The sequence below is a fragment of the Giraffa tippelskirchi genome, chromosome 3 (assembly GCF_054371585.1).
Source record: "Giraffa tippelskirchi isolate mGirTip1 chromosome 3, T2T-mGirTip1v1.2.pri, whole genome shotgun sequence".
NCBI lineage: Eukaryota > Metazoa > Chordata > Mammalia > Artiodactyla > Giraffidae > Giraffa > Giraffa tippelskirchi.
The window spans coordinates 181,080,981-181,105,367 of record NC_137277.1 but is presented as its reverse complement, the minus strand read 5'-3'; the positions used below and the strand labels follow the sequence as shown (position 1 = coordinate 181,105,367).

General features: G+C 37.1%; 1 protein-coding gene across 24 annotated transcripts in view; it reads left to right on the top strand.

Annotated features, from left to right (window-relative positions):
- Positions 1–24,387, top strand: part of EPB41 (erythrocyte membrane protein band 4.1) — a 159,786-nt gene that overhangs the window by 72,543 nt on the left and 62,856 nt on the right. For all 24 annotated transcript variants that reach the window (XM_081586323.1, XM_081586319.1, XM_081586314.1 and 21 more), the window contains 5 exons: positions 4,090–4,165; positions 6,298–6,516; positions 14,855–14,942; positions 18,592–18,744; positions 20,782–20,879. In XM_081586323.1, coding sequence (XP_081442449.1) covers positions 4,090–4,165; positions 6,298–6,516; positions 14,855–14,942; positions 18,592–18,744; positions 20,782–20,879 — 634 coding nt within the window. The remainder of the gene's footprint in view (positions 1–4,089; positions 4,166–6,297; positions 6,517–14,854; positions 14,943–18,591; positions 18,745–20,781; positions 20,880–24,387) is intronic.

Genomic DNA, 24,387 nt, shown 5'->3' with positions numbered 1-24,387 from the left:
CAGTGAATTGTATCATTAAATGGACTAAATTGTATACTTTAAAATGGTTAATATTATGTGAATTCTACCTCAGTTAAAAAGAAAAAAGAGTAAATTGCTGTTGCAATAGCTTTCTACCCCTAAATAACTTCAGTTTGCATATCCTAAAAGCTAAGATTTCTCTTACATAGCCATAATACAATTACTAAAAGCTGGAAGTTAGCATTGAAACAATACTATAAATTATAGACCTTGTTTGTTAGTTGTGTCAATAATATTCTTTATAGCAAAAGTGCAAGGTGATGCTTTGCATTCAGTTGTCACATTGCTCTAGTTTTCTTTAATCTGGAACAATTCCTTAGTCTTTAAAATATTTCATAACATTGATAGTTTTGCAGAGTCCAGACTAGTTATTTTGTGAGTAGTCACTTTGAGTTTGTCTGATGATTCCTCATGGTATATGAATCTTCCGGTTATGCACTTTTGTCAAGAATGTCATTAAAGTTTTGCTGAGGTAGAAGGCAGAAATTTTAGTGTTAAAAAATATTTGAGCTTTTCCAGTCTCCATTTTTTTCTAGTTCAAAATTGGGAAAGGAGTACAAGGCTGTATATTGTCACCCTGCTTATTTAACTTATATGCAGAGTATATCATGTGAAATGCCAGGCTGGATGAATCACAAGGTGGAATCAAGATTGCCAGGAGAAATACCAACAACCTCAGATATGCAGATGACACCATTCTAATGGCAGAAAGGGAAGAGAAACTAAAGAGCCTCTTGATGAGGCTGAAAGAGGAGAGTGAAAAAGCTGGCTTGAAACTCAACAATCAGAAAACTAAGATCATGGCATCCAGTCCCATTACTTCATGGCAAATAGAAGGAGAAAAAGTGGAAGCAGCAGTAGATTTTCTTTTCTTTGGCTCCAGAATCACTGGGGATGGTGACTGCACCCACAAAATTAAAAGACACATGTTCCTTGGAAGAAAAGGCTTAACAAACCTAGACAGCATATTAAAAAGCAGAGACATCACTTTTCCAACAAAGGTCTTTATAGTCAAAGCAATGGTTTTTCCAGTAGTCATGTACAGATGTGAGAATTGGACCATAAAGAAAGCTGAGCACCGAAGAATTGATGCTTTCAAATTGTGGTGCTGAAGAAGACTCTTGACAGTCCCTTGGAGAGGAAGGATATCAAACCAGCCAATCCCAAAGAAGATCAGTCCTGATGAAGCTCCAGTACTTTGGCCACCTGATGCGAACTGCTGACTCATTGGAAAACACCCTGTTTCTCAGAAAAATTGAAGGCAAAAGGAGAAGAGGGTGACAGTGGATGAGATGGTTAGATAGCATCACTGACTTTATGGGCATGAATTTGAGCAAACTCTGGGAGATAGTGGAGGACAGAGGAACCTGGAGAACTATAGTCCTTGGGGGTCACAAAGAGTTGGACACAACTTAGTGACTGACCAACAGCAGCAGCATTGTCATATGACCTTCACAACAAAGCTGTGAGATCAGTTACTCTGTGTCATTTGTTCACTCAACAAATATTTGTTGAGCATCTGTGATATGCCAAGCACTGTTATAGGTCCTCGGGGTATATACCGTATATAAAACAGAAAAAAAAAAAATCTTACCTTCAGGAATTTCCTTTATAGTGGGAAGAGACAAAGATTATCCTTTAGAAAATGTGTGTGCATGCTCACACACACAATGTTTAAGTGGCATAAAAGAGTATATAGTGAAAGTGGGTCTCTCTCTTCCCCCTTCCCCTCACCTCTCAGCTTCTCTCCCCAGGAGTTCCCCTTTCTAGTTTTGTAGCTACTATACCTGGTTTACTGTGTATCCTTATAGGGACAGTCTTTGCCTAGATAGACACGACTGAGCGACTTCACTTTCACTTTTCCCTTTCATGCACTGGAGAAGGAAATGGCAACCCACTCCAGTATTCTTGCCTGGAGAATCCCAGGGACAGCGGAGCCTGGTGGGCTGCCATCTGTGGGGTCGCACAGAGTCGGACACGACTGAAGCGACTTAGCAGTAGCAGCAGCAGTTGCCTAGATAATCATTCCTGTAATATATACTTTTTTCTACCCCCAACTTTTGCAGTTGCTTTCTGTATGTACTGTTCTTTGCCTTGATTTTTTTTTTTTTCACTTAACAGTATGTAATGATGATGTACCTTTTCTTGGCAAATAAATACATTTAGGTTGTTTCCAGACCTTTGCTGTTACAAACAATGTCTTATACATGTATAAGTGTTTGTTTAGATACATTTATGGAAGTGGAACTGCTGGGTGAAAGGACGTATACATTTTATATTTTGATAGATATTGTCAGTTGTTCTCTGCAGTGTTGTACCATTTTATATTCGCATCAGCAATAGAAGACAGTACTTATTTTCCCCACCAACCGTGGGTGTTATCAAGCTTTTTATATCAATTAGCACGAAGAGGAAAAAAATAAATCACACTTTGTAAACTATTGCTTATTTTCTTTCCTTAATGCTAGTCTTCCTACCCTATTAAAAAATTGCCATTTATAAATATGAAACAACTAAATTTATGTTTAAAGTTCTTAAATGCTGAATTCACATTTATTGAACATTCTTTTAGCTATCTTGTTTCCCATATTGATTTGCTTTAGCCAGTACATCTTTATATAGGTAGCATAGAAGTCACCTTTTTTTAAAGCCTATATGGGAATTGTGTGTTAACAGTGATTAGATTGAGATTTTTATCATATCAGAAAATGAAACAGTAGATAATGTTTTACAGTATTTGAACTGTAAATACTGGCCCCCTATCCGTTTGCCCCTTTTAGGAGAAACAGTTATGTGGTTGCTTTTCTAATCTAAGTCCCATTTAAAGTTTTAGGGATATAAAGCATTAAAAGTGAGCTGATGGTATACATTAGAAATGACTGGATTTGAGACAGGTTTGTTGTACTGTCTGGAATTTGCCTTTTAACTCAATTTTTGAAGGAAAATTTCAACCATTTCCAAGAGACTCTTGTATTAAATGTTTCAGGTGTTTAAAACTACATATTCATTAAGACATTCAAACTACTTCAGGTTGTAATTTCCATTTTGTCATTGCAGCCAATAGCAATAAAAATGATATTTGGAGATTAAATACTATGGATGTAAAACAGAACAATGTTTCAAACAGATGTAAGTTATAGGGTATAGAGTCCAATGGTTAAAAGCATGAGGTTTGGAGTAAGAAGAACCCTGGATTCAGTAGCTATGTATTTTCTTAAGCTTTCATTTCTTCATAAATAAAATGAACTAATAGTAGTACCTTCCTTTATGTAAGAGAGCTAGCTTAGTGCCTGGTAATGCAGTAAGTACTGAACAAAATGCAGCTCTTAACATCATAACCAGTCATACTAAGATCAGGCACTACCGTTTGGGAAACTAACAGTCATGTTCAAAAAAACCTAGAACTGGTAGCACATAGCTGGAGAAATTGAAATGCATTCTCCACTTAATTTTTACTCATAATCCCTGATTTTCATTGTAGATTAAAACTGTAAAACACTTGTATGAGTTTTAGGATTGAACTCTTGTAGTTTTCATACCCAAAATATTTTACTAGAGCTATAGTTTCTAACAGCCATGTACTTTATCTCTTCCTTCTTATTTCTAAAGTAATCTCCTAATCTCACCCATGTGAATGGGAAGAATGTTTTTGTTTATTTGGCATAATGTTAAGAGATGTCACAAATAAATAATGCCAATACCAAAAGAAAACATCCATGAATCACTTAAAGGACTTTTAAGGACCCAGAGTGGTATATAGATCACATTTTGAAAACCATTGCTACAAACATGTTGACCTAGAAGATAGTTTCATGTTATTTTGCTTATATTGTTTTATAAGCAAAACTATTAAGTCTGGTAGTAAAAAATGAGATAATCTCTTAGGTGGTCTCTAAACAATTTTCTTATTTTTCTTTTTAAATAAGGGTAGTATTTTATCCACAGAGCAAAAAAAATATCAATATTAGAAGACCTCAGGGGAAAAAATTTTTTTTAAAAATATTTTTAGGTAATTCTAACAAACAGAAACTTGAACATAAGTATAAAATTCTTTGTTTATTTTTACAGGTGTCCCTTGGAATTTCACATTTAATGTAAAGTTTTACCCACCTGACCCAGCACAGTTAACAGAAGATATAACAAGGTAAATAATATAGTAATAGTTAAATATGTAATAAGTAATTTCATTATCATAAGGTCTGGGGAGTTCTTCATTCAGAATTAAAGAAAAATGATGAATTATTAAACCTAAGATAAAAAGTTTCTAGCTACTTCAAGGCAGACTTACAAATAAGTGACCCTAAAAACCTCAGATATCTGTGACTCACCTGGAGGAAATTGGCGGGAATTAACCTTGCTTATCAAGGACTTTATTCCATGCTGTGGACAGGGGCTCTATAAACCATACCATCCTTCAAAGAACAGGACACAAATAGAGGGCCAAATAGCTCTGCTGCTTTTTGTTTTAAATTCTCTTCTCTCGTAATGTTCTTTCTTAAGGAATCAAAAAAGCTAAAGTCTCAGTGTTGTTATTTTTTCTTCCTATTCCTCTTTTAAGTTGTAGGATTAGGTACATGAACTGAATCTTTCTCAGTAATTTTTGAGCCCACTTAATTTATGAAATAAATCTTGTACTCTTTAAAAACAGCTTACTGATTCCTTTTAAGAAAATGTCCCTTATTGGATTCTATGTAAATATTAACAAAAAAGGAAAATGGAAAAACAGTATCTAGTAAAAAGTACTACAGTACGTATTTCTATTCATAGCATCTTACGTAGAGCCTTATATATACATAGTAGGTGTTTGGCAAATGTTTGTTCAATCGAATTGTTGAGAAACTACTTTCTAATTCTGATTTTGCTGTCAACTATCTGATTTCAGACAAATACACTCTCTCAAATAAGAGAATAACCTAAGACTCCTAAAAAGTCTGGTTGTTAAGTACTGTGAATTGTCTATACCATTAAAAAAATTATCTAGTTATTCTTAGTACATTCTTGAAGTTGAGATGCCATATCTCTGCCTCAAAAAATTATCTTGGTTGTTTCTTTTTCACAAGTAATACTTTCTCTTAGAGTTGCTACTTACTCATCTTTCTTTGTTAAAGTTTATTATATATACAAATAACAAATCCCTGAAAATCTGTACTACCTACCTATGTTTTAGAGGAGTTGAAGATTCTTATGAATTGATTGGCATTGCTCTGACTTTTTAAAAAACATGTATGTAGTGACTAATCATAGACACCAAAACTGATTGCTGATGCATATGTTATTCAATATCTTATTATAGTCAAAGCCAAGATATGATTCTAATTAATATAGGAATTTTCAATTTAATCATACCTTCCAGTTTTCTTGTTTGGTAAAAGAGTTTGAATTGGTTAACTCAGTCAGAACGAGGGCTAAGGAGGTCAGGGCCGTTGATATGAACACCATATGGACTGTCATACGTGGAGGCACTCAGTTACTTTGTTGGACTTAACTGTTTCAACCCCCATCTGAATTCCATACAGTTTAGCATACAGGTGGAATCAGTCTTACAAGATGATCCTGTGTGCAAGGCTGCCTGCAATTTAAGCCTATCTTGGAGGAAAAATATACCAAAGAATCTTCTTATCCTAGTGAAAATGTATCAGTAAGGTCATCTTTGAATATGAAAGGCAGTATCTATGCATTTGGCAAAGCAGTGTGATAGAAAAGAAAGTATCAGTCCTGGTGAACCTATTTGCAGGGAAGGAATGGAGACACAGACATAGAAAACGTGTGGACACAGTGGGGGAAGGGGAGGGTGGGACAAATTGAGAAAGCAGCATTGACATAGGTACACTACCATAGATAGTGTAAAATAGATAATAGTGGGAAGCTGCTGTATAACATAGGGAGCCCAGCCTAGTTCTCTGTGAGGACCCTGAGGAGTGGATGGGGGTGGGTGGGAGGGAGGTGAGATGTATATATATATATGTATATATATAGTTATGTCTGATTCATGTTGTTGTACTGCAGAAACCAATACATTGTAAAGCAATTATCCTCCAATTAAGAAAAAGAAAGAAAGGACCAGTTTGGGCTATCTGACACTGAAACAGTACAATGAACAACCATACACCCTCTGCCTAGGTGGAACAGTTGTTCATATTAACTCATATTTACTTAGTCACTCTTGTTCTTTCTCCCTCCCTCCCTGTCTCTCCCATTTTCTTCCTTTTTCTCTCTCTATATTTTGTTTTTGTTTTTGTCGCCAACATGATAATGTCTTTTCTCTTTTGGTTATAGGTATTACCTGTGTCTTCAGCTTCGGCAGGACATAGTTGCAGGACGTCTGCCCTGTTCCTTTGCAACCTTAGCGTTACTAGGTTCTTATACTATCCAGTCTGAGCTGGGAGACTATGACCCAGAACTCCATGGCGCAGATTATGTTAGTGATTTTAAACTGGCCCCAAATCAGACCAAGGAACTTGAAGAGAAGGTCATGGAACTGCATAAGTCATACAGGTAAATATGTCTCCAGGGTTTGAGCTGTCTTTACTTTGACAATAAGTTTAAATCCTTGACCTGGGATGATTTTACTGTTCGCCTTAGTGGGAAATGGTGACATAGAAAGAGTCAGCTTGAGCTCACTTCCCTCCCAGTTCTTTGGGATTCTAAGCCTTCTGAATGTAAGTTTTCTCAGAAATGGGTGCTGCATTGTTGGATGAAAACTAAATGAGGTAATATATATAAAGCACTAAGCACAGTATCTGGCACATAGTAGGTGCTCAATAAATGGAAGCTGTTATCACTGTTGCCTTTTACCTTTTTTTTTAGATTTAAATGTATTATACTGTGTTAGATGCCTTGAGATCTTTAGAGCAGAAGTTCTTAACTTGGGGTCTTTGTGCATGGATAGACTTAAGAGAGGGCTCATAAAACCCCTGAAGATATTTTTAAAGTCTTTCTTGAATTCACTAATTTTTTTTTTTTCAAGAAAATAGTTGATAATGTGAGAGATATAACACACTGATCAAGAACAAGGGCTTTAGTCAGATTGAGCTGGGTTGAATTCTTGTTCTGCTTGGTCCTAGCCTTGTGACATCAGGTAATTCACTTAATCTCTCTGAACCTCAGATTCCTTATATGTCTGATAGAGATCATTACCTCAGAGGAAATAGGGTGATCCATAGGATTAGAAAAGGTCATAGGTGTAAAAACTTAATACAACATCTTACACATAGTAAAAATTTAATAAACATTAGCTAATATTAAAGTCCCAGAAAAATGTGTTTCTTCCTACCATATATCCCGCTGTTATTTGAGTGACTTCTCCTAGCTAAATTTTACAAGCTGCCTTAGCATATCAAGGAGAATGTCTGATGCTGGCCTTGAGTTGGCACCCTGAATTATGTTAGCATGAATTAGGCTAGGATGCCCCAGAAGGTCACACTGCTGAGAAATCCTGAGTGGTCATAGAGTAGTCTGTTTAGCTGTTGAACCATCTTATTTTCCTTATAGTGGTTTCAGTAGGATTGCATGGATTAAGTGAAAGTGAAGTTGCTCAGTCGTGTCCAACTCTTTGTGACCCCATGGACTGTAGCCTACCAGGGTCCTCTGTCTATGGGATTTTCCAGGCAAGAATACTGGAGTGGGTTGCCATTTCCTTCTCCAGGGGATCTTTCCAACCCAGGGATCGAACCCAGGTCTCCCATATTGCAGGCAGATGCTTTACCATCTGAGCCACCAGGGAAGCCCCGTGTATTGCATGGATTGAGATGCTACAAATAAGAGTGTTAACTCAAGGTCCCCCAGTTCTAGTTGCCTTATTCCCCCTGTAGGTTCCAGTCCCTCGGTCATGAGAACCATAATAAGAACTTTAAAGTCTTTCACCTATATAGCAATAGTCTTATAACAATCACCCCACTCTCATGAGATCACACTGTTTCTCTACAGAGAATGGCCAAGGTTTGTTTTTCAGGTTTGGGTGTATACATTACAATGCTTTGATATCTAAGACCACTAATGTATCACTTTCAACTAGTTGATGATTCTAACTTAAAGGATGTTATATTGTCCTTAAATATGTGTTTGGTGATGGCGGTTTAGTCACTACGTCGTATCCAACTCTTGCAACCCCTATGGACTATAGCCCGCCAGGTTCCTCTGTCCATGAGATTTCCCAGGCAAGAATACTGCAGTGGGTAGCCATTCCCTTCTCCAGGAGATCTCATCCTAGGGACTGAACCCATGTCTTCTGCATTGCAGGAGGATTCTTTACTGCTGAGCCACCAGAGAAGCACAAAATATGTGTTTAATATACTTATTTATATTCTGATTATAGTTCTAGAAATTTATATATATATGTAAAATATGTAATTATGCACACAAATACATGTACGCAAAAGTAAATGGTAGAAAGAAGCAATCAATTAAAATGATTTGTTAGAATGTCAGGATTGTAGGGAAGTGTTCTTTTTAGCTAATAATTTAAAAATAATTTTTATTATTAGTATAATCTTTGAGCAATCAATAAAATGGTAAAAGAAAATATTTTACTGCTGCTGTGGAGCACAACAGCAGAAAATAGTGGTGTTGGATTATGATTGATGCCTTACTTCTGTCTCTGATGATTTTGATGTATATTTGATCATAATAGAATTTCAAGTTTGGAAGGACTTTGCAGTCTAAATTTCATGCGATGCTTGATTCTCCTTTATGCATTGTTAACATAATCATCATAATATCATAAGCAGCTAATTATTATGTGTCTTTTATTAGGTGCCAGATACCATGCTAAGCACTTTATGTATAATATCATATTTAATCTTTATAACCACCCTTTGAATTAAGCCGTGTGTGCTCAGTCACCTCAGTCATGTCTGACTCTTTGTGACCCTAGGGCCTGTAGTCTGCCATGCTCCTCTGTCCATGAAATTTTCTAGACAAGAATGGGTTGCCATTTCCTACTCCAGGGATATTCCTGACCCAGGGATTTAACCTGTGTCTCCTGTATTGGCAGGTAGATTCTTTACTGCTGCACCACCTGGGAAGCCCTTTGTTGAAATGGTGGAGCACGAATCAGGGCAGTTGGCACCAAACTGTACTACTAGTCATTATATGCTTCACTAGGATGCACTTTTATTTTTTAACTTGCTGTTAAAAGATAAAATATTTTTAAATCTGCCAGTTCACTTAAAAATTTTCATGATGAAGCAGTAAAAAGTATTGATTATTTTAAATCTTAAATACATTCTGTTTAATATTCTGTGTGATTTAATAGGAAGTACGCAGAAAGCACTTGTGCTGCATACTGAGGTACAACAGTTGTCTTGAGGAAAAACACTTGTATAATTGTTTTACATTCTCAGCTGAATCAGTCACTTTTTTTTTTAAATGCAACACCTTTTTCACTTGAAAAAAATCACCATGATTAATGACTAGGATTATTCAGACTTGGTTGTTTGGCATACATTTTCTCAAAAAAATGAAATGAGCCAGTCCTTTAAGGGTTGGTAAACAACGACTATTTGTTGCTAATGATAAAATTCAAGCTTTTAAGAGAAAATTAGAATTTTGGAAAACTTGTATTTGCCATCTTGGTCTTGACAGGCTCCAAATACATAAAAGACTTTTCTGGGGACTTCCCTGGTGGTCCAGTGGCTAAGACTCCATGCTCCAAATGCAGGGGGGCATGGATTCGATTCCTGGTCAGGGAACTGGATCCCACATGCTGCAAGTAAGAGTTTGCATGCCACAACTAAGACCTGGCACAACCAATAAATAAATACAAAAATTAAAAAAAAAAAAAAAAGACTTTTCTGATGGAGTTGGTGATGACTTTAATGCATGTGGTTCTCCTCTTTTAATACTGTACAGTGAAATGTGTCAACATTTGAAGGACTTGGATTACTCAATCAACCAATATTTTTCAGATATGAAATGCATGATGTTACAAAATCATGCATAACTATAAAAGGTCCATTCGAAATGCAAGTTAGGCCAGTGGATTTTAATATAACAGGGTACAAAAGTTCACCATTATGTCTTCACATTTCGCATTGGAAACCCCCTTAGGAAACTGCCATTGTTGAGTTTTAGTGTAGTTTCAAAGAAGAATATTTTTAATCATCAATTCTTCATTTTCCAACTACATATCTGTATGAGCTTAGGTTTCTTCATATACTACAACCAAATTCAAATATTGCAATGGATTGAATTCAGAATTAGTTAGAATACAGGAGAATCCAGCTGTCTTGTAAGTCACATTAAAAAAATTTTGTAAATATGGAAAACAATGCTGCTCCTTAACAACAGTTTGGGAAAATGCTGTTATTTAAAAAACAAAAATTGTTAAAATATGAGTTTTTTTATTGTTATTCTTTAAAAATTTAATCAGTAGTTTCAAATTTTATTAGTTTTACCTTCTATTACAGTAAATATTGATAGAAATAACCCACATTTAATAAAAGCTCTTTAGAGTCCCCAGTAATTATTGAGAGGGAAGGGATCCTGAGGTCAAAAATTTGAGAACCACTGAGCTAGGCACTAAGGCAAAAGCCTGGGCTCTGGAGTCAGCCTGTCTTACTTTGAATTCAGTCTCCATTCCTTATTAGCTTTATGATTCTTAGTAAGTTACTTAAGGGCTTCCCAGGCTTCCTTGGTGGTTTAGATGGTCAAGAATCTGCCTGAAATACAGGAGACCCAGATTCAGTCCCTGAGTTGGGAAGATCCCCTGGAGGAGGGCATGGCAACCCACTCCCAGTAGTCTTGCCTGGAGAATCCCCTGGACAGAGGAGCCTGGCAAGCTACAGTCCATAGGATCAGAAAGAGGTGGACACAACTGAAGCGACTGTAGCACACGTGCATACTAGTTACTTAAGCTCTCCAAGTTTCCATTTTTTCATCTGAAACAAAAGGTTGATACTGTGAATTTTGTGTTGTTTAATCAGAAATTCATGTAAAGTGCTTTGCACAATGATTAGTATATAGTAAAATTTCCAGTATTTGTTAGGATAATAATAATTCTTATTCCATTTTGCCAGTAATGAGTGTGAGTCTGGGTTTAGAGAACTGCTCTTGGGAACTGACTTTAAATCCAAATAGGTGAAACGATCTCAGAGGATAGATGGATATGTTCCAGTTGATGTTCTGTGAGGTGTATGGATAGAAATTGAGCAGTAATGTATCTCCATGATTAGAAAATTTAGAGGTCTGTCATCTTGGAATTTACTTGCTCCTTTTTGGAAAGATTGGCAGTCCTCACAAACAGAAAGCCAAATGGGAATTTTAATTATGTCCCAACAATGTGATATTTTAACCAGTCCAAAGAGACTTCTGCTTAGGCAGAAGCATTTACTATGCGTTGATTCCATTCCTCAGATAAATAGAAGACAGCCTACATACATGGAATCCTTAGTAGTGGCCATTTGTTTGCCTAGACAGAAACTGTGAAGCTTTAATTCACATTAAGCTTACACTAGCAAATCAAGGTTTAAAACTAATTGTCCTCCATTTATGGGGACTAGGAAGATAATTTAAAGTTGTCAGTTGTCCCCTACTTAATTATTTGAAACTGCACTCTTTGGAGATGCAACAATGTTATTAAAAGGCTGTCATCCCCCACCAGATGAACACTGTTGACTTGCAAGCATTTGGACCCCAAATTGGTTGAAATCCAGAAGATGGGTGATGCTTGAAACTTTGCCTTTATGCCAACCACCCTGAGAATTGTACACGAGCTGATCATGCAACCTGTAGCCCCCTCCCTCACAATGCCTTAAAAACCTTTTGTCTCCTAACGGGCAACTTGGAGATGATTTTAGGATATTAGTCCACCATCTTCCCAGGTTGCTGGCTTCCTGAATAAAGCAGCTTTTCCCATTAAAAAAAAAAGAAGGAAAAAAGCTGTCATTTAACACTGGAACTTACTGAGTGGCTCTGTATTCTGACTCTGCTTGCTCAAAATAAATACAGGGAAACTTTGTTATAACTTCTCTTTTTAATGAGCAAAAATTAACCTGTGCCAAATCTCTCTGGTTAGGTACTTCTGTAAGCTGAAATAATTTCAAATAGTAAATTATTAAGTGGTACTGAATAAATTAAAAACAATATTCCTGATAGTTTAGAGCTATCTAATCTCTTCCCAGCTAGTTTGTTACTACTTTCAAGAGTCTTGGAAAATATAGGAAAAACCATAATCTTTAAAATGTTAAGTCGAAAATAATTAAGTTTAATTTGTGGTTTATTTATAAAATATGATTGCATTTTCATGCACAGGTATCTGTGGTTGGTGGGATTATGGGAAACTTTCTTTTTTTTCTATGCTCTTAAAGATATTATCCAAATTTTATACAATGAATATATGATTTTTATAATCAGAAAAAGCTTCCTGAAACAATTGTGTTCTAAAGCCATTAGGTGGGATAGAGCAAGATAGTCATCCATGCTGGGAGGCAGTCTGGTTGGGGATATTGGAGCCTAAGCAGGGTGAGGAAGAGTGTTTGTTGTGGGGGGCCAGCCTTGCAGGAGAAGTCAGAGCTCAAATAGGATGAAAGGGGAGTCATGGGTGGGCATGTGGTTGTGGTTATCAGAGGCAGAACAGAGTGAGAAGGGCATCCATGTAAGGGTAAAGCCTGCAGAGGACATCCGTATGGGGTGGTACCTGATACAGGTGTTGAATCCTGAGCAGGGTGAAGAAGATGTCTATGGAAGGGGTAGCCTAACACCAGGGGTCAGAATCTGAGTGAGGTAAGGAGGACATGTATGGGGAGCAAACCTAGCATGGGGAATTCAAAGTCTAAGCCAGTGAAGAGGGCATCCATGTCGGGGAGGAGTCAGTGGCAGGAAGTAGAGATTGGTTATGTGTGGGGGAGCAGGGGGCGTTGATCAAATTAGTGTATTAAGGATAATGGGAGTCAGGTTTCTGACTGTCAGTAAAGGGAGATAGAAATTACAGTGAGAAGGAAACTAAAATGACTCCTACGGTATTGCGTTAAAACTGCAAGTTTCAACAAAAACTGTTTCCGACGGATGGATGGATAGATAGAGATGTAAAAAGTACACACACACACTCCAGCTACATCCAAAGATTAAAAAAAAATCATTTCTTATCCTAGTCTCAGGAAGTAGGTATTATTACAGTTCTTACTTTATAGGAGATTGACCTCACTCTCTTAAGTGCAGGAGCCAGCTCTAGTGATGTGACTTGGGTCCTGGCTAAAGCCTGCTGCCTTAAACTAAGAGTCATAACTTGCCCATGATCATGTAATCTCTTGACCCCTGTTTCTTTATCAGCAAAATGAAAGTGTTGGACTCTATAATCTTCCAGCTCCATTCCAGCTTCAAATTCTAAACTTCAAGCTATCAATAATACTAACAACAAAAACAAAATACCCCATATCTAGAATATGGGAGTAACCTTAACTAGAAGCGTATATAATTAAAGTGAGAGAAAAAACTATAAAACTTTCGTGAGATGGTCTTAATGACTTGAACATGCAGAATTGCTTGTTCAAGTGCTGATTTTCCCATTCTTTTTGTGTGTGTGTTCAATTTTAGTCATTAATTCAGGTTTGATATTTTTGAGCTTGCAGAAAGAAGTTTTTATTCAGGGGTGCTGAGTCAGTAACAAGTATGAAGTTTCTTTCCCGAGGTGTTTTTTGTTTTTTTTTAATTGGGGAGGAGGGTTGTTATTCCAAGGGGCCCTTTGTTCTTTCTTTTTTTTTTTTTGGCGTAGCCAGGCAGCATGTGGGATCTTAGTTCCCCAACCAGGGATCAAACTCACGCCCCCTGCATTGGAAGCATGGTGTCTTAACCACTGAATCGCCAGGGAAGTCCTCCTTTGTTCTTTTTAATGAGGATAAAGACAGATGGTTTTGAAAGAGACTTTCTCTTGTTAAATGAATAGGTCACCGCTGCTTTTTTATACCTTGAGGCAGGCAGTCTTTTGGGAAACAGGCATTTACGGTGGTTTTTCTTTGGGGGTGTGGCTGCGTTATTGTTTCTATGAAGTTCTATTTGAGTGGTTCTGAATTGTGCAGCATTAAGAGTAATATCTTTTTCTTTAAAGCTCAACCTAGCTCATGAGCACTTTTCAAAAGAGAAGAAAGTTATAAAGGAGAAGGAAAGACTGTCATGGTGAATGTTTAGACTGTGAGGCTGATTGTTTTCAAACAAATTTAATTCATTATATGCTTTGTAATGAAGACATCTTAATAACAGAGCAGCCCTTTTATCTACACACTTCTATTAACCAATTTATTTTGTTTAGATCAGTGGGCAGGACACCATCTGTTACCAGAAATTTTCTTTTCATCAAGCCTGCCCCCATTAAGAATCCCCAGTTAAGCAACTTCAGCTGCCCTCCTGTTTAATTTCCATAATAACTCAATTCAGGGATATGCAGAGAAAAGGGCAGCTAAGAGGACACTGTAAACTGTATCATACCCTCAGAGGATTTAATTTGGTCACCTCCTTGGCAAGATAAATTAGTGGGAGGAGTTTATGTGTGTTGAAGAAAAGGGCTAAGGAGAGGGAGGAGCAGAACTGATGGATGAGGCAGTTTTAAAGAATTTCAGTAGGGTTTTTAAAAAACTTTTCTTCTAATAGCCTTTTGGTAACTTTTTGTTTCTCCAAGAGCTCTTTCTCTAAGGCATATTTCAATTATTTAGACACAGGTAGTGATCAGAGTCCTTTTCCATACATAACATTCTATTTTTAGGACCATGAAATATATCTACATACCTATGGGCATGTGTACATTTATATGTTTATGTAAAGTAAAAGTGATACACAAATGCTGTTATTATAAGCATTGACACTGTGACACTGAAAGTTTTTTTTTCTTCTTCTTCTATCAAAGGTCCATGACTCCAGCTCAGGCTGACCTGGAATTTCTTGAGAATGCCAAAAAGTTGTCTATGTATGGTGTTGACCTTCATAAAGCAAAGGTAATCGTAACTTGTTAATATGCATGTATCAGACCTGTGTCGTATAATACCTCGTACCAACCTTTACCTAGGGTATTACAAAACGTTCAGTGGAGATAGTAATTCTTGTTAGAATGTTGTCTGTCAGTTGAATCAGTCAAGTGTATTAAGTGTATGAATTGAATTGCCTGTTTACAATTCCACCAGCGGAATGAGGTTTCACACCTAAGCAACTGTAAGGATCAAAAGGTATAGTGCCAAGAGCAGAAGAAATGATAACTTCCTAACATGCTGATACATTTGCAAATGCAGAGTGACAGCGAGGCTTGTTTCATAGCCAGTGTCACCTACCTCAGAACCACCCAGGGTATTTGTTAAATGTACAGATTCCTGAGTTCCTCCCAGATATACTGACTGACTGTGGAGGAGAGTCTTAGTCTCCAGATTTAATGAATATCCAAAATGATTCTTCTTCATGCTTGAATCTTAGAATCACTGGTATAAGGTAGCAGCGTGGTCTCTGAACCAGCATGTAGCATCGTCTAGGAACTTGTTTGAAATGCTCATCTCAGTTCCCATCCCAGAGTTACTGAATCAGAAACTCTGTGGGTAGGGCCTAGCAATCTGTTTAACAAGCTCTCCAGGTGATTCTGATGCACACAGTTCAGTTCAGTTCAGTCGCTCAGTCATGTCCGACTCTTTGCGACCCCATGGACCGCAGCATGCCAGGCCTCCCTGTCCATCACCAACTCCCGGAGTTTACCCAAACTCATGTCCATCAAGTCGGCAATGCCATCCAACCATCTCATCCTCTGTCGTCCCCTTCTGCTCCTGCCCCTAATCCTTCCCAGCATCAGGGTCTTTTCCAATGAGTCAACTCTTCGCATGAGGTAGCCAAAGTATTGGAGTTTCAGCTTCAACATCAGTCCTTCCAATGAACACCCAGGACTGATCTCCTTTAGGATCGACTGGTCAGATCTCCTTGCAGTCCAAGGGACTCTCAAGAGTCTTCTCCAACACCACAGTTCAAAAGCATCAATTCTTCCATGCTCAGCTTTCTTTATAGTCCAACTCTCACATCCATACATGACTGCTGGAAAAACCATAGCTTTGGCTAGATGGACCTTTGTCAGCAAAGTAATGTTTCTGCTTTTTAATATGCTATCTAGGTTGGTCATAACTTTCCTTCCAAGGAGTAAGCGTCTTTTAATTTCATGCACACAGGAGGAACACAAATGGCTCACTTGAGAACTACTGGGTTAGGTAATTGGAAACTTGAGCTTTCATCCCCATTCAACCCAAGACAGTCTAACATAATGAATAATTACAGGATGTCACTTGACTTCTCTCATCTTCAGCTACTGAAATGGCTGGGGATGTTGAGGAATTTGTGAGGGAAAAGACTCAAGGGGTGATCGGAGGTTCATTCAGAGAAGTTTAACTAGGATGTACAATGAATCAAACCCATGTCCAGTGAGAAATAGGCAAGAGAATAGGGATACTTAACCCACAGAAGGGAAAGTTTAGGGATTTCAAGGATTAGTGTATGAAGTAGAGGTTTTACTGTGCCTCTAAGATGTAACACTGGAGCAGGTAAACTGGAAACTGCAGGGAGATACTGTTCAGCTCAGTTGGACAGTTTGTCTAACAGAGCTGTTTCAAGGTGGAATGGGCTACCTCAGAAGGGACAGAGTTCCCTGCAGATATTCCAGGTTAGGCAGAATAATCACTTGGTAGTAATTTAGAAAAGGACCTTCAAACACTTTGTGGTAATTGGACTAAAGTGACCTTTCAGGCTTCTCCCAACCTGAATATCTGTATCTGAAGTTTCTTCCTTATTTAGACTTCTAGTAACCCTAATAAGATTCCTTTGTATGTTAGTGAGTTTTCTTAAGATGTTGCTCTGGACTGTTTGGGGCTGGGTATTGTAACTTTTGTGACTCTCAGAAGTAGATGGTAGGAATATCAGATTGGGTCCAGAACTGAACTGGTTAGCTTTTGCTTCTTAATTTCTGCTGAAGGCTTGTGTCAATTCGGTAGTTATCAGGAATGCATGTGGAATCAGGCAGTTCCTTTGCCAAATGCTGTAAAGCAAATTATTTCTTCAAAACATCTAGTTAAAAGAGGGATGTAATTGTACCCACAGGCTTTAAGAACTTAAGGGGGCATCCTCTGGGAAATTGTGTTATGTACTCATTGAGTTGAAGCTGAATATTATTTCTTTTTCTCTCCATTGTGTTTGTATATAGGACATGTAGATACTAATGTTTCTCTGTACTCATTTTGGGGAAAGGAGTTGTTTAGAAGCATGTAACGTCGGGTTTTTATTACGTATCTAAATAAATAGTCAGCTATAGAGATGAACTCAGGTGAAATTTATTTTCCTTGAATCAATTGTGATTAATAATATAGGCAGGTAACAAACTCATTGTAAACACTTATCGAGCATATTGTCAATAACAGTATTTGGGGTGATACGGAAATGATTTAGCTATAGTTTCCACCCTCAAAGACTGAATTTTAATTTTTTTCTAGTTGTTTTCCTCATTATAAAGGTTATATATATATATAAAATATATTTACATGTATGTATGTATATATTGGGGTGTCCCATGTGGTGCTAGTGGTAAAGAATCCACCTGCCAATGCAGGAGACATAAGAGACGTGGGTTCTATCCCTGGGTTGGGAAGATCCCCTGGAGCAGGAAATGGCAACCCACTCCAGTATTCTTGCCAGGGGAATCCTTTGACAGAGGACCCTGGCAGCCTACAGTCAATGAGATCACAAAGAGTTGGACACAACTGAAGTGGCTTAGCACACATATATGTATTATGCACACATAATTGTTATGTGCCTAGAAAATAGGATAACTCAGGAAATTATCAAATTAGTACTGGTTACTGTTAAAGAATATGGAAGGACAAGGGTAGATTTTTAAAATTTTACACATTTCTGTATTATTTGAATTTTTTATACACATGTGTTAGTTTTTTGACATTTGAATACTTTTTAAAAGACAATACATGTCTACTGTAATTAAAGTATAGAAAGCTAACATAAAAAATTGCTCGTAATTGTACCATCTAAAGAATGGCATTATTAACATTTTGGTGTATACGTGTTTCTTCTATGAAAATCTTCTATATTGTTGGAATCAAATTATATATGCAATTTTGTCCTGCTTTATTTCACTTAATGTTAACAACATAGTTATTTTCCCATTTATCTTCCAAATTCTAATCTATTTTAACAGATACATCATATTTCATTATATGGATGGACAAAATTTAACCCTAATGCTTGGATATTTAGGTTATGTACAGTTTTTCACTCTTAAAACATTCTGAACATTATCATGTATAAAGCTTTTTCTGTGATTTGAATTATCTCCTTAGAGCAGATTATAGAAATAGAATTAAGGAGTGTCATTTGGAATTTTAACGATATTTATGATAGGTAATAACGTTGATTTTTTAAAACGTGGTATAGTAACAACATTTTGACATAGACCAAATAGTTCCATGGGTTATGGTTTTTCGGTTAAGCTTTATTTTTCATTGTGTACTTTGTAGCTATTTTGGGTTGTTGATAGCTTCAGATTGTCTCATAAGAGTCAGCTATGTTGTGCATTTGGCTCAAGACTGACATTCTAACTCTTTCTTACCTCAGGACTTGGAGGGCGTGGATATCATCCTAGGTGTCTGCTCTAGTGGCCTTCTGGTTTACAAAGAAAAGCTGAGAATTAACCGCTTTCCTTGGCCCAAAGTGCTGAAGATTTCTTACAAACGTAGCAGCTTTTTCATTAAGATTCGGCCTGGAGAGGTACAGAGCTCGTGATTCCCTTTCCTCCTGAATCAAACACAGATCATGTCTAAAACATCTCTTCGTGCCTGTTTTCCATGTTATTATCTCTGAGGTCTCTCTACAGCCAACTATTTAGGCGCTGGTATTTTGTTTCCTAAAGTAATTAGTCCCATGATGCTTCTTCTTTCCTTTACTGTTGTTGGTTTTCTGGACAGTTCTCTTCATGTAAGCAAATACACCAAGGCCAGAAGTGAAATTTGGATTAGTAAACTTGTTCCTTGTTTACTCCGGATAAAAACTTGATGGAAAATATTTTTAAATTAAGTAGCATGAGATATTTAAACTGTGAGATTAGATTACTTATATTTTGCACCACAAATCCCTTACCTTATATAAATAAATTTATTTGTATGTGTAGATTCTGGTAGTGACAGGAAATGTGTTCCAGGGTCAAGTTCTAGATTTGTAGTCCAGTTGGATGTTCAACTTTGTACCAGATAACTCAGTTATTAGTTGGTAGTCAATTTTCAGGATATACCAATGCTGGCTAAGTTTAACTTTTACATTAAAGCACTGTCATGGTATAGCAGAAACTTGTTCAAGTAGGAATTAAATTTTAAAAAAAAGTTCCAATACCTATTCTGCCACCTACTAAGTAAAAGACCCTTGATAGATCTCAGACATTCTTTATCACTCAAGGGGGATAGTACCTCCTCTGTCAAAGTTGATTTGAAGATCAAATGAGATGACAGCTGTAAGAGCTCTCAACAGAAAAGCACCATACTAATGTAAAGAGGCTTTTCTGTGTGTATATCACCATCTACTGGTGAAAAAATGACTCATTGTTTCAGCATGGAAATACTGAACGTGCAGCCTTAACATTTCGGATAAGGATTATCACTGAAGCGTTTGTTTAGGACCATAATAATTTACCTGTGCCTAGCAAAAATTAAAGAGTTCCAAATACAAGAGTCATTCAGTCAACAAATGTTTTTTGACAGCTTTCTTTGTGTCACACAGTATTCTAGGGGCTAGAAACAGTGAATACAAGGGTCTCTCCCTTTGCAGGCTTACCTTTTTTATGTTTGAAGGCAGAAAAAAAATCACACCATATATATATAGGAAGAAGTTCTTTGTTTCTTTAAATGTTAACTATATAATATATACTAAAAATGCAAAAGCCTTACTTTAGAAAGCAATAAAGAACAACAGGAGGATTTTGAGAAGTGTAATGTGATATTATAATGTAATATTATGACTACAATAGATGATTTAGAAGTAGTGTGGTGTAGGGGAAACCATGAAATTCTGGTTCTGCCACCTAATAGCTGTGAGACTGAGCAAGTAACTTCTCTGATCTCAGTTACACATGAGGAAACTCATGTGTAAAAATATAGATGATACTATCCAATCACAGTGCTATTGGCCATAATAGGCACTAGAAATTAATGTCAGTTTCCTTCCATCGTATAAAGCATGCTTAAGACAGAAACAGAGGCAGGAGAAGCAAGACAGTGTTTCCAGTAGCCCTGCAGGATGTGGTTTGCTTCAGTCAAAGAGGTTATCTGGATAAATTAACGATCAATCAAAGAAAAAAAAGATATTTAATAATTCAAGAATCTGGTTTGAACCACAATCTTTAGTTCCTATTTCTGAAAATGACTGCATAATAATATTGGTTGATTGGAAGAATCATCTGTTGTCCTAGTCCCTGATTATTGAATAGCCTAGTATCCTAAATGCAGGAAGAACCGTGTCTGGATGATCAAAACATGACTTATTTATGTCTCAGAAAATGTACGGTGTATGTATGCATGTGTGTTTCTGAACAAAATTAGAAGTGTAAATCATATAAGATGAAAAACCACCCTTAGTGAATAAATTTCTTTTGTTAAGTAGGAAAAAATTTCAAGTGCTATTTTACGTCCTTAGACTAGTAACATTCTTTTTATTCGTAATGATCTCCTCTGTAGCACCATATTTCTCTAGTCCTGTATCACTTCAACCTGCAGTTGAATAATACTTTGTGTTCCATGTTTATTTGTATACTTACAGCAAGAACAGTATGAAAGTACTATTGGATTCAAACTTCCCAGTTACCGAGCAGCTAAGAAGTTATGGAAAGTCTGTGTAGAGCATCACACATTTTTCAGGTATTGTTCTCACTTCAGCATCTTTCAAGAATAAATTATTTATGCATGTTTCTATTTTAAGCCTGCTGTTGAAATTCTCTTCTTTGTATGGTTGGCAGTCTTTTATTAAGCTCAGGGGAGATCATCTTAAGCAAGACAAAATGAATCTAGTTCCCCTCCTTCGGGTTGAAAAACACAGCCTGCACATTCCCAGAGCATCTTTCTGTGTATGGTGGAAGGAGGAGGGAGGGAGGGATAGGAGCCTGTGTTTACTAGAGCCTCTGTGATTGCCCTAGGGGGCTAAATCCAGCCCTACCAGGAAGAGGTACCCTGACTGACCTCCACATGGAATTTTTCTAATGAGTGCCTAACTACCTGCTGTGGGTCTCTTCCTCTAGAAGGTTAAAGATTTGAAGCTGATCATTATCTTGGTTCTAATCAACCCCAGAAAGGGAGCACAGAGAACCGCCTTTGAAGCCGAATTGTATCAGATAAACAGAAGACAGAAGAAAGTTTCATCTCCTTTACTTTTCCTGAGGCCACATACTTAACTCCTCTGTTCATTTGCCAAGCATTTCCTGTGTGCTTACCCTTCATATAGACATTGGCAATAACCACTAGTAGTTCTAGTCCCAGTCCTAATGGAACTTAAAATCTAGCAAATAATTACTTGTGTTGAAAGGAGAGCCAACTAGTTGTTGTCATTTAGCCTTTTTAAGTAAATGAAAATTGCATGTATAGCACAGTGAAGAGAATAATATAATGAACTCCCCTTGTACCAAACCCCAGCTTCAATAATTATCACCCCAATGCCAATCTTGTTTCATCTGTATCCCCACCCACTCTTTCCTACTACTTCCCAGATTATTTTGAAGCAAATGCCAGACCTTATGCCATGTCATTCGTAAATAAACTTGACTCTTTATAAATGGCTCTCAAGAGAGAGAACCATGATATCTTTTTCTTCTATTTGTATTTTTTATGTCATACTTAGCACTAAAGAACAATGTACAGAAAGAAAAGTCTGAGAAAATAACATTTCAATTCTCATTTCAAATAAAACATCAGGCAACATGTTATACTCAGTGAAAAAATTTTAATTATTGACATTAAGATATTTCTTTATGCTTCTGTCATCTACTTAAAACCAAGAAAATAGTTTTAAATGAGGGTGAGGAAGAATAAAAAGAACTTTTTTTCTTTTTAAAAAAAATTGAATTATAGTTGCTTTACAATGTTGTATTCGTTTCAGGTGTTCAGCAAAGTGATTCAGTTATATATATATTTTTTCAGTCTACCTTATAATGACTACCAAATACTGAGTATCATTCCCTGTGCTATATGATAGATCCCTGTTGGTTATCTGTTTTATATAGTAGTGTGTATATGTTGATCCCAAACTCCTAATTTATCCCCCCACCAAAAAAAGAGTTATTTTGAATGTTTAATATCTATGGTATAGATTTCAGTTGCATCCAGTTTATTTACTTGTAGGATAGCATATTTATATCCACTGCATCAAAATAAGAGGATATATTGACATGTAATGTACTCAGAATAAGAAGATATATTGACATGTAATGCTTCACTGGGCTTCTCTGATGGCTCAGTGGTAAAAAAAATCCACCTGCCAGCACAGGGGGCTCAGCTTCAATCCCTGGGTCGAGAAGATTCCCTGGAAAAGAAAATAGCAAACCACTCCAGTATTCTTGCATAGGAAATCCCATGGACAGAGGAGCCTGGTGGGCTACAATCCATGGGCTTGCAAAAAAGTTGGACATAACTTGTGACTAAACAACAGTGCTTCATTACTTAAAAGAAAGTATTTGCTGAATTAAAATAAACTACCCCAAAGTGGGGGGCGGGGACTTCTTTTTGGTAGTATTTGATGTAGCAATGTATGTATACATTTATTCAGCAAACATTCATTGAATGCCAGATTCAGCCAGGCACTATGCCAGAAGTGAAAACACAAAGATGAGTAAGTCAGTCTTTATTCTTTACCCTTAGAGAGCTCACAGTCTCGTAGTGGAGACCAGCACACAGATTGTTTCAATTCAGTGTAGGAAATGCCGTGATGAAAGAGAGCACAGAGGACTGTGTAGAAAGAAGATGAGGTTTCTGAGTTGAAAATACACCAAAAAACCTATTAAATAGATTACCAGGCATTGAGTTTGGAGTGCATTTGACAAAATTATTATTCTGGGAGAGCAGAATAACAGCTCTGGGCTTGAATTCTGTCACTACCCTGTTTCTTAACAGCTATGTGACCTTAGGCAAGTAGCCTTTTTTGAGGTTTGTTTTCTTTTATATATAAAATGATGAAAATGTTACAGGGGTATAGTGATAATTCTTCAAGAGATGGGAATACCAGACCACCTTACTTGCCTCCTGAGAAATCTGTATGCAGGTCAAGAAGCAGCAGTTAGAACCAGACATGGAACAACAGACTGGTTCCAAATTGGGAAAAGAGTATGCCGTGGCTGTATATTGTCACCCTGCTTATTTAACTTATATGCAGAATACATCATGTGAAATGCCAGGCTGGATGAAGCACAAGCTGGAATCAAGATTGCCGGGAGAAATATCAATAACCTCAGATATGCTGATGACACCACCATTATGGCAGAAAGCGAAGAAGAACTAAAGAGCCTCTTGATGAAAGTGAAAGAGGAGACTGAAAAAGCTGGCTTAAAACTCAACGTTCAAAAAATGAAGATCATGGCATCTGGTCCCATCACTTTATGGCAAATAGATGGCAAACAATGGAAAGAGTGACATATTTTATTTTCCTGGACTCCAAAATCACTGCCAATGGTTACTGCAGCCTTGAAATTAAAAGGCGATTGCTCCTTGGAAGAAAAGCTATGACCAGCCTAGACATCATATTAAAAAGCAGAGACATTACTTTGCTGACAAAGGTCCATCTAGTCAAAGCTATGTTTTTTCCAGTAGTCATGTATGGATGTGAGAGCTGGACTATAGAGAAAGCTGAGTGCTGAAGAATTGATGCTTTTGAACAGTGGTGTTGGAGAAGACTCTTGAGAGTCCCTTGGCCTGCAAGGAGATCCAACCAGTCCATCCTAAAGGAAATCAGTCCTGAATATTCATTGGAAGGACTGATGCTGAAGCTGAAACTCCAATACTTTGGCTACCTGATGTGAAGAACAGACTCATTGGAAAAGACCCTGATGCTGAGAAAAATTGAAGGCAGAAGGAAAAGGGGATGACAGAGGATGAGATGGTTGGATGGCATCACTGCCTCGATGGACATGATTTGAGCAAGCTTCGGAAGTTAGTGATGGACAGGAAAGTCTGGCATGCTACAGTCATGGAGTCACAAAGAGTCGGACATGACTGAGCAACTGAACTGAACTGATAGTGATAATAGTACAGTGCTATAAAAACATTTTGAAAACCTAGAGTGATATAAGGTTATATCATTAATAAAGGCCACAAATAAATTATACATATTTCTTTGAGAAATGACAATTGAAATAATGATTACTTGGTTGGAAATTTGTTTTAG